The 9,671-nt window shown below is 40.4% G+C and overlaps 1 protein-coding gene across 3 annotated transcripts in view; it reads left to right on the plus strand.

Annotated features, from left to right (window-relative positions):
* TRMT1L (tRNA methyltransferase 1L) overlaps window positions 1-9,283 on the plus strand; it is an 18,679-nt gene extending 9,396 nt beyond the window's left edge. The window contains exons 8-17 of one of the 3 annotated variants that reach the window (XM_071751330.1): window positions 221-300; window positions 1,321-1,567; window positions 2,544-2,756; window positions 3,894-4,084; window positions 5,961-6,039; window positions 6,794-6,960; window positions 7,342-7,401; window positions 7,816-7,942; window positions 8,034-8,076; window positions 8,177-9,283. In XM_071751330.1, coding sequence (XP_071607431.1) covers window positions 221-300; window positions 1,321-1,567; window positions 2,544-2,756; window positions 3,894-4,084; window positions 5,961-6,039; window positions 6,794-6,960; window positions 7,342-7,401; window positions 7,816-7,942; window positions 8,034-8,076; window positions 8,177-8,206 — 1,237 coding nt within the window. In that variant the 3' untranslated portion in view covers window positions 8,207-9,283. Of the gene's footprint in view, window positions 1-220; window positions 301-1,320; window positions 1,568-2,543; window positions 2,757-3,893; window positions 4,085-5,960; window positions 6,040-6,793; window positions 6,961-7,341; window positions 7,402-7,815; window positions 7,943-8,033 lie in introns of all 3 variants that reach the window. The other 2 variants (XM_071751328.1, XM_071751329.1) reach the window with 2 other exon arrangements.
* The last annotated feature ends 388 nt before the right edge of the window (window positions 9,284-9,671 follow it).

The following is a 9,671-nucleotide window of genomic DNA, read 5'->3' on the forward strand; positions in this document are numbered from 1 at the left end:
TTTAATTTATCTACTTTGATAATTCCTGTTAATTTGGAAAGGTTTTCCATCAGAAAACTTTTGAAAAATAATATTTAAACCTAAGAACATTATATGGGGAAGACTGTGATTTCTGAGGCAAGTATTTTTATATAACAAGCAGTTTATGGAGAACACAATTTGAGAAGAGTACACTTGGAAATGCATCTCATTGTATGCACTTCATGTTTTTATTTTCTAGGCAATTAATTTTCTGTGCTCTGGCTGTTCTGGCTGAGGAACGTAAACCAATAGAATGCTTGGATGCTTTTGGTGCCACTGGTAAAGTCAAAATCTTCAACCTCTTGGTAGTATTCAGTAGCATGAAGCTGCAGAATTCAGTAGTAACAAGCATCACATATTAAAAAATAATGTGTGGTACACAATCATTTTTTCCCCTAGGCAAGCAGTCATTAGCTTCTATATGAAAAAACCCAGCCTTCAAGAGCCTGGTCTAATTATATGTAAACAATATTAAAGTTTAGTTATCTCCTTAAAATTGGTTGCCTTAGTGCCTGTGCAACACCTTCCTAAACTTGCACCCAAAGTCACAGAGCTTTTGTGTCCCCCTGGCTGTGGAATTTGGCTGTAAAAGCAACCTTTGGTTTAAAAATGGGGATGGATCCAAGCTTCTTTATCTGAACCACCTTTTAGTTGATTATAAAAACCCTGAACACCAGCTAAATGTAGAGTAGTTGTATCAGTGTCTTATTAACCATCTGGAACAAAAATCTGAATGTATCAGGATTGCTGTTACAGTATCAGCCATCCACTGCAAACTTCAGGTCAGGATTGAAAGCAGTAAATGTGAGCAATAAAACTTACATTTTGTGCAAAAATTCTTGTTAGTTAATTTATCCCCATTCTGAACTAGGCCAGATTTCACAACTGCATCACTTCTGCCTTGTAATCATAAGACTTTATTATGAAAGTCAGTAAAAACACTTGGAGGCAGCCTAAAAACCTTCCCAGTACCTTACAGTTGTGTTGGGTGGTGGTTCATCTGCTACTCTGGAGCTTTAAACAAGCTGAGGAGCTTTCCTGCAGATTGTGGGTCCAGCTTGCTGCAAAAATCACAGGTCTTGCAGTTCATATCCCAAATTACCACATAAGAGGGTGACAAAAATAGGCTGTCCCTTTACACACCTCATTTTCCCTGTGCTGAGGCAGAGTGTCACCAACACATTTCTGCAGGAACACAACAAAGTTTGTCACACACTTCTGCATTCTAAGCATTTAAAAGGATGACCCAGAAACCAACTCATTATTCAGTTACAGACTTCCAGTTCTGTCTTTCTTTAGGTATAATGGGATTACAATGGGCAAAGCATCTCAGAAGTTCTGTGAAAGTTACAATTAATGATTGTAATGAAAATTCTGTGACAATGATTCAGGAAAACTGCCTTTTAAACAAAATGAAGGTGAAACTGAACACTAAGGAAGAAGACAGTGATGAAGCTATGGGAGATGGTGAAGAAAATAGTGACACCATTGAGGTGACAAAAATGGATGCCAATGTTATCATGCATTTGAGATCATTTGATTTTATGTAAGTGGTGAATGTTTCTGTTAAGAATTTTCTGATTTGATAATGACCCACTGCACCCTGTCTCCCAGTGTCTGATTATTTTGGGAAGCTGGAATGAAAGAAGCAACCAGCAGGCAGATCACATGCTGTTTTAATTGTAATTGTGTTGTCCCAGAAATGATGTGGGAACAGAACTGTAATCTTAGATGTTTTAGAAATTACTGGAAAAAATATTAAGCCCTTTTGGCATCCAGAATGGGTTATAAATGTACATACAAAATTTAAGCCAAACTATTTTTGGTGTCTCTGCATTGTATGATACAGATGAATGATTAAATGTTGTGGGTTTTTTTTTTCTTCAGACTCCTAATTAGTTGAAAATCTATAGCTTTGCATATTGTTTTAGGGAGTTTGTTGCATCTCTGTTTTAATCCATTTTGCAGCATATTAATTTTCAATTAAAGTAGGCTACTTCTTCCACATCAGGCTTATAAACAAATGCATTCAAAACCTATACAGACATGAAAAAAAAGTGAGTTTAATTTTTTTATTGTTTAACATCCAGGTGTAAGCCAATTAGGCAACAGGTATTCAGAGTGAAGACTAGTCCAGTTGCTTAGTACCTAAGTGGGAATACATACATTTAGGGATATTTTTGGTTTTAGAAGTTTGCCTTTGTTGTAAGGTTGAAGGTAACCATTAGGCCAATAGTCTTGTAACTTGGAACTGGTCAGTGGGTCAGGATGCAAAAAAAAAAAATACTATATTTGGTGGCTTGGTGGTAAGGTGTGTTTTTTCCAGTGCTGCCCTGGCTCTTGCAATTTGACACATAAATATTCCAGAGTAATTAATGAGAAATGGGCTGTAAATATTAGTCCTGTTTCCTCCTTTTGTTTGAAATAGACTGTAAGTGAAACTCTTAAAACAGCATTTTCCTGAGATTAAAGTTAACTCTTAAGCATCTATAGCTACTCAGTGGGGCTTCCTTTCATTTCAGCCATTTGGACCCCTTTGGAACTTCTGTGAATTATCTGGATTCTGCCTTCAGAAATGTGAGAAATTTTGGAATTGTGTCCTTGACCTCCACAGACCTCAGTTCTCTGTATGCAAAGGCTCAGCACGTCGCCCTGCGCCACTACGGGTGCAATATTGTCAGAACAGAATACTACAAGGAACTGGCAGCCAGAATAGTAATTGCTGCTGTAACAAGGTACTGCTCAAAACATTTGCTCAAATTCTGGTTTAAACTTTTTAGAGAATTATTACTGTTCTGTATTATTTCTGTGGGATAATGGAGGTTTTAAACTGAGAGTCGGGTGAAAACGCATAAAGGTGCATTTAGGGGTTAGGATGGCAGAGAGGGTCTTTTGGTGGTGGGAGAGTTGGTGATGTGAAAAGTAATCCCTAAAGTTCCCTATCTGCAAACTCTTATTCCTTTGTCAAATTTGGGGTTATTTTAGTGCTGTGTAAGGCTTTAGAAATATTAATTGAAATGCTTGCATGGCTTCTAGCTAAGCATTGCAGTTAGACTTGCTTCAGTGAAAACTGATGTTCACATTCTTATGTTTGAGGATAAAAAGATAGATGTAGTTTTTTATTTGTGGAATTACCCATTTGTGTGTAGATACTCTGAGGAAATACAGTCTCTTAAATAAATGGAAGCCATAAAACATGTTCTCCAATTGGAGAAAAAAGTATGTAGGCAAGAGGATGAGACAATTGCTCAGGAAGGACTGAGGGATGAAATAAAGTCTGCAGAGGTCTTCAGAATGTCAGAGTGAAAATGCTGACCTGACTGCTTAGACTTTGGTTCTTCATCTCCCTGAATGTGTGAGGTTGTTTCCTGCAGAATATTCTTGGACAAAGATGTGATGCTCAAGTAAATTTGTAATTGTGCTCTGGGTTATGCTTCAGCTCCCCTAAAGATTTCTTCTTCCTTCTCAATGCTTACCTGTTCAGAAACCTGCTCACCTACCTTTCCACAGTCCTTATATATAACAAACCACCTACAATTTGCCATGTCAAGTTTCTACTTTCTCAGAAGGTCATTTAGTTTGTTGATATTTTATTACAAAATCCTGGCAATAGGTATGTATTTGGACAGAAAGATGATGCAGATGGCAGACCAGGATTTCTAGACATGACAGAAAGAACTAAACCAAGATTTGCCAAGCCTGAGTCAAAACAAGGTGCTTAAGAAGTATTTTCTCATTATGACTTTATTAATCTTTGTCTCTCTAGAAAGAGGATGAACTCAAGAATCTTTCACCAGGTTCCAGGTGTCCATGGCAATCCTGATCTGCTGATCTCAGTATGATGTGGTTTCATGTTTGTTTTGTCTCCCTAGAGCTGCAGCTCGCTGTAACAAAGGCATTGAAGTTTTACTGGCAGTAGCTCTAGAACATTTTGTTCTAGTAGTGGTCAGAGTTCTGAGGGGACCATCTCCTGCAGATGATTCAGCAAAGAAAATAAGATACCTCATCCATTGCCAGTGGTGTGAAGAGAGAATTTTTCAGAGAGAGGGAAATATGGTTGAAGGTAAATGTATTTTCCATTCTACTTTCTGATTCCTGGATCTCAATTTTGTGCTTGTTCAGCCCTTGTTGATATTGACATTGCTTTATTAACTTAATAATTCCCTTTAATCTAACTAAGAGGTGAAGGTACCATGCTTTATGGGACTGAATTATATCAGCTGTCTTGCATGGATTTTGCTGTAGAGCTACTGGATTTCTTTGTGACAGGATTTATTCTAGCTAAGAGCTGCTGGAGCTGCCAGGATCATAGAATCATAGAATTGGCTGGGTTGGAAGGGACCTCAGAGATCATCAAGTCCAACCCTTGATCCACTCCCACTGCAGTTCCCAGCCCATGGCACTGAGTGCCACATCCAGGCTCTTTTGAAATATCTCCAGGGATGGAGAATCCACCCCTCACCAGGGCTGAGGATGCCTGATATGCCCACAGATCTACAATTTCAGTGAAGGGCATGAAGTGTGGGACAGCCCTTGCCACCATTCAGAGCTGCTTGATAGATTCAGTGTCAGATTGCTGTTCATTTCAGTGACCTTAAAATGCAGTAGACAAACCAGCATCACCCTCCTCTTAGAGGAGAGAAAATTTTCTGTCTGTACCTGGTGAGGCCACAGCTTGAGTCCTGTGTCCAGTTCTGGGCCCCTCAGCTCAGGAAGGAGATTGAGGTGCTGGAGCAGGTCCAAAGGAGGCAACTGGGCTGGGGAAGGGACTGGAGCACAGATCCTATGAGGAGAGGCTGAGGGAGCTGGGGGTGTTGAGGCTGGAGAAGAGGAGGCTCAGGGGAGACCTCATCACTCTCTCCAACTCCCTGAAAGGAGGTTGGAGCCAGGGGGGGGTTGGGCTCTTTTCCCAGGCAACTCTCAGCAAGACAAGAGGGCACAAGAGGTCTCAAGTTGTGCCAGGGGAGGTTTAGGTTGGACATGAGAAAGAATTTCTTGATGGAGAGGGTGCTCAGCCATTGGAATGGGCTGCCCAGGGAAGGGGTGGATTCTCCATCCCTGGAGATATTTCAAAAGAGCCTGGATGTGGCACTCAGTGCCATGGGCTGGGAACTGCAGTGGGAGTGGATCAAGGGTTGGACTTGATGAGCTCTGAGGTCCCTTCCAACCCAGCCAGTTCTATGATTCTATGATTCTAGAATACCTGTACCTTCCTGATAGAAACAACCCAGCTGGGCAGGTGTGGTAGGAAAGATGTGCACCTTTAATTCCTGTGAGTCATCAAGCACTTGGTGAGCAAAACCAACCCTTCATGGGCTGTTTTATGCACAAGTTAGTACATGTGGGACACAAGAATTATTAGTATGAAGGAATGGGAAAGGAAAAAACTTGCATCAAAGTTACAGATTCTGGTTGATGTAACCACTAAGTGGTTGGGTCTTCAGTGCCCTGCTCCATCAGATGTGTGAGCATGCAATGAGCTTGTTATTAAAAAGATTTTTTAAATTGAGTGAAAGCTTTGAGAACATGAGTAGCTGCTAAGTACATTATTATGGTAGAGAACTTAATTGTTAAATTAGTTGCTTGCTTAAGGCCCTAATTGCAAGCAAGCTTACTTATGGCTTAGAAAACTTGTAGGAGGGCTGTATTTTGTAGATTTAGTTGGCTGATGTCTAAAATTTTTTTGTTGGTGCTTACTGTTAACCTGGGCATCTCTTTATGTACGTGTAGAAAGGCTAATCATTTCCTTGTGTCTTGGCAGATTTCAAGAACATAGGAAATTACGTGGCCTTATTTTTATTTTCTTCAGCATATTAATGATTAAAGTCATCAGTCACTAAATTCACTTGGGAGAATTGAGAGAAGGGAAGTCTCCCCAGTGCAGCAAGGCTTGCTGACTATTTCTAAACAACTTCAATCCTGTTTTTTTTCTGTTGTAGAAAACCCTTATCAGCAGCTGCCCTGTGATTGCCATGGCAGCATGCCTGGGAAGACAGCAGTGGTTCTTGGTCCTCTCTGGTAAGTTCAGAACAAAATGCAGAATCTGAGAATAATTTCAAACCAATTTAACAATAACACTATTGCTTTAGATTTGACATGCAGTGCAACTTAGGTAGTATGTCCTGTACAGGAGAACTTGGCTCTGTGTTACTCTAGTTGCCAAATGTTAAGTAGCTCTTTACTTTGTATTTGTGGAGGATTTTAGTAAATCCTTACTTGTGCTGACAGGGTGAATAATATGCTGCTTGATAACTGGCTTGTGCCAGGGGAGGTTTAGGTTGGACATGAGAAAGAATTTCTTTCTGGAGAGGGTGATCAGGCATTGGAATGGGCTGCCCAGGGAAGGGGTGGATTCTCCATCCCTAGAGATATTTCAAAAGAGCCTGGATGTGGCACTCAGTGCCATGGGCTGGGAACTGAGTAATATAATAATTTCCTTGAGGAACAAGAAAAAATCTTTTTATTAAAGGTCGCAGTATTAAAAATGGCTGACAACTGACATTCCTTCTCTGGGAGGTATTAAAATGACTTTCTCAACGTAGTAGGGCAGAAATAAAATTACCATTTGGGGATCTTGGTTTTCTTTTTAACACAAGACAAAGTTCCTGTCGTTGCAGTAGCTAAGTTATGAACCTAACTAAGTTATGAGCACAGCCAGCCTGGTGCATCACTCCAGCATCAAGTAACTGCTGATCAATTTGGGCAGTGGGTTTTTAGAGCAACTTTTTTTGCTTTCTTTAGCAAGTCTGAACTTTTCACTTGTATTTCCTAGGTCAGGAAGCCTCTTCAACACAGGGTTCCTCAGAAGAATGCTGTTTGAGGCTGTCCAGTATGGTCTGGATGAAGTGCAGCCACTTTTGAAGACGTTAGTATGCGAAGCAGAGTGCACAACTTCAAAGCATTTTTCTACCCATAATCCTTGTGATGAGAACAAACAAGGTAAGGGAAGAGGCAAAGTGCTTCCAAGAAGGACTGGCAACTGGCAAATGTCTGCTGTTTGTTTGTGTCCTGATCCCAACCTGAGAGCATGTGCTTTTAGGAAATTAAGGACTCCAGGTGCTGTTCTCTGCAGGGATTGCAGATCAGAGTGCTAAAAGAAAGGGCTTTCTGTTCAGAAATGCCATTCTGCTCATTAAATGAAACTGTATTTTGAATATTCTCTCTAAATTCAAGTTACTGAGTTAGTAAAAGTGACTCACATGTATGCATCTTACTATACTTCCTTCTTTAGGCCAGAATGTGCTCTTATTTGTTTCTATTTAACCGAGGCATTTTGCTGTCTTACAGTAGAATTAATTTTGACTTTTAATTGTATTTTAGAAGAGTGTGGTGTATATATTAAAACAGCAAATGCTTCTGCAGAATCCTGCTTAGTACCTGGTAAGTACATCATTCTGATGTTGCTCTAGCAGCCTCAAATCCAAGTATAGTTTAAGTCATGGCTTGGCCAACCTAGTGCTCACTTTTTAAAAAAAATTATTTAACAATACCGGCACTCAAGAGTTTTCTTCCCACTGAATGCTGATTTTACTCCATCCTAAACCATATTTACTGGGTAAAAGCAGATTATAAGTACTCCATGAAGCATACTTGACTTCACTTATTACTGAAATCAGCACGTTGATTAAATTTAGGGTCAATTTTAATTCTGCAAAATACCAGCTAACAAAGGCAGACACAGAGGTGTAGTTGCTACGTGGCTTGTTGTTGTATGCACTGTCTTGGCTTTTGCTGGCATTTTTTTGTGGTCTCACTGTATATTCACTGGTTTCACTGACACTTTTTGGGGCCCAGGAAAAAGGAGAAGTGAGGAGGTGATTCGGAACAGCGCCAAGCGGCAGAAAACCGAGAGCAGCGCCGAGCACCCTGCGTTCTACTACAACATCCACAGACACAGTATTAAAGGGATGAACATGCCAAAGTAAGGCCTTAAGGTAGTAAGTTCCAGCATATACAGCCTGTACTGAATGAGCTTTATTAGCATTAATTCCTTTTTTTTTTTTTTTTTCCAGGCTAAATAAATTCTTAAACTACCTCTCTGAAGCTGGATACAGAGTAAGTAGAACCCACTTTGAGCCCATGGGAGTTCGCACAAACGCACCCTTGGCACAGTTTAAGACAATTCTTATGAAGTACAGCATTCCAACCTATGCAGGGGGGCAGGCAGAAGGGCCTGTCCATCTAACTGAAGATCTCCAGGCAGGAGAAGAGTCAGTTCAAGCTGATGCAGAAGATGCTGAGTTTCTGGAAGATGCTAAATCTGGCATTACTGCTGCCATGCTCACAAAAAACTGCCCTGCTCACTGTGTGGCTGATTAATGCAGATGGGTTTGTTCAGAGATCAGGATATCAGATTTCCAAGTGCACCTGGTTCAACTAAGCCAGTACTTATTATCAAACTGCATTTTAAAATCCTAAGTTGCCCCCTGTCTAATTGAAAGTATGTTTTAGAGACAAGGAGCTCTTATCAAATGAGATTTTTAAAATTTCAGTTGCCCACTGTTTCAATTTGAAATGATGTTTTAGGATTCCTTAGCAGAACTTAGCCCTGATCACAGGGTGTGTGGTCAAGGTACTGTGAGAAGATCTCCAAGGCAGTTACTTTTATGCTCACATTCACTTTTACACTGAGGCAATGTGGCTGCTCCTAAGTCTGGGTTAAATCCCAGAATCTGGGAGGGTGGATAGGGCCAGTACACTTGAACAATTGCTGAGCATGAGGTTAATGTGAAATGAAATAGTCCTAAACTAAGTAATTCCTAGAACCTGACTGGTTACAAATCAGAGGGGCATCATGCTGAGATTGTAAGGTGTCTCTATAAAATGGGATCTCACCTCAGACAAGCCAGAGAGTCCTGCCTTGGTGCACTTCTGACTCCAGAGTGCACATCATTTGGCATTTAGTTGTGTTTCCATAGTTCTGCCTACAAGCAGGAGCACAAGTGAGTACAGAAAGGAGTGGTCTTACAACTGTTACTGGAAGTTGAGGTGATAACCACACACTTTAGGTGAACTGTGTTAGTTCCCACAGGCAGCTGTTCAGAGATGACACTTGGTTTGCAAAAAGGCAAAGAAAAATTAATTTGCAGAAACACACAGTGACAAGACACCACAAGATGAAGTTCTAGGTGAAGTTTTGCTATGAATTTGTCAGTAATACAATCTTAGCTGTTTAAAAAGATCTCTTCTGTGAAAGAGCAAGATGCTGTGTGTTGGTGGTCTGTTCTGGTTTCCTTAAATACATGGCAGCATTCCAACCAAATCACCTTGGCTTGGTCTGTTCTTTCCCCCAGGCTTTGTTCAGATACCTCCTGTTTCACTTGAATAGGGGGCAGCTGCCACAGTTGGACTGTGGGTGTCAGTCTGTGACAGGTTTGGTGATCAGCCTGACAGGTTTATCTCATGAGGAGTGGTTATTATTTATCCCTCTCTGAAACATCATGATTAAAGGTGTTGCTTCTCCTTGAGTGCCAACAAAGTATTGTAACTGATACACTCCAGATGATGGAAAACTCTTTAGCAGGCCAGAATTAAGCTACTGCCTCTTAAACTATCTGAAATTCAGGATTGCTTTGGTAATAAGTTATTTTCATTCTGTCCTATTTTAAAAAAAAAAGAGACAATTAAAGGGCTAACACAGTAGTGATACA

The sequence above is a fragment of the Heliangelus exortis genome, chromosome 8 (assembly GCF_036169615.1).
Source record: "Heliangelus exortis chromosome 8, bHelExo1.hap1, whole genome shotgun sequence".
In the NCBI taxonomy this organism is placed as follows: domain Eukaryota; kingdom Metazoa; phylum Chordata; class Aves; order Apodiformes; family Trochilidae; genus Heliangelus; species Heliangelus exortis.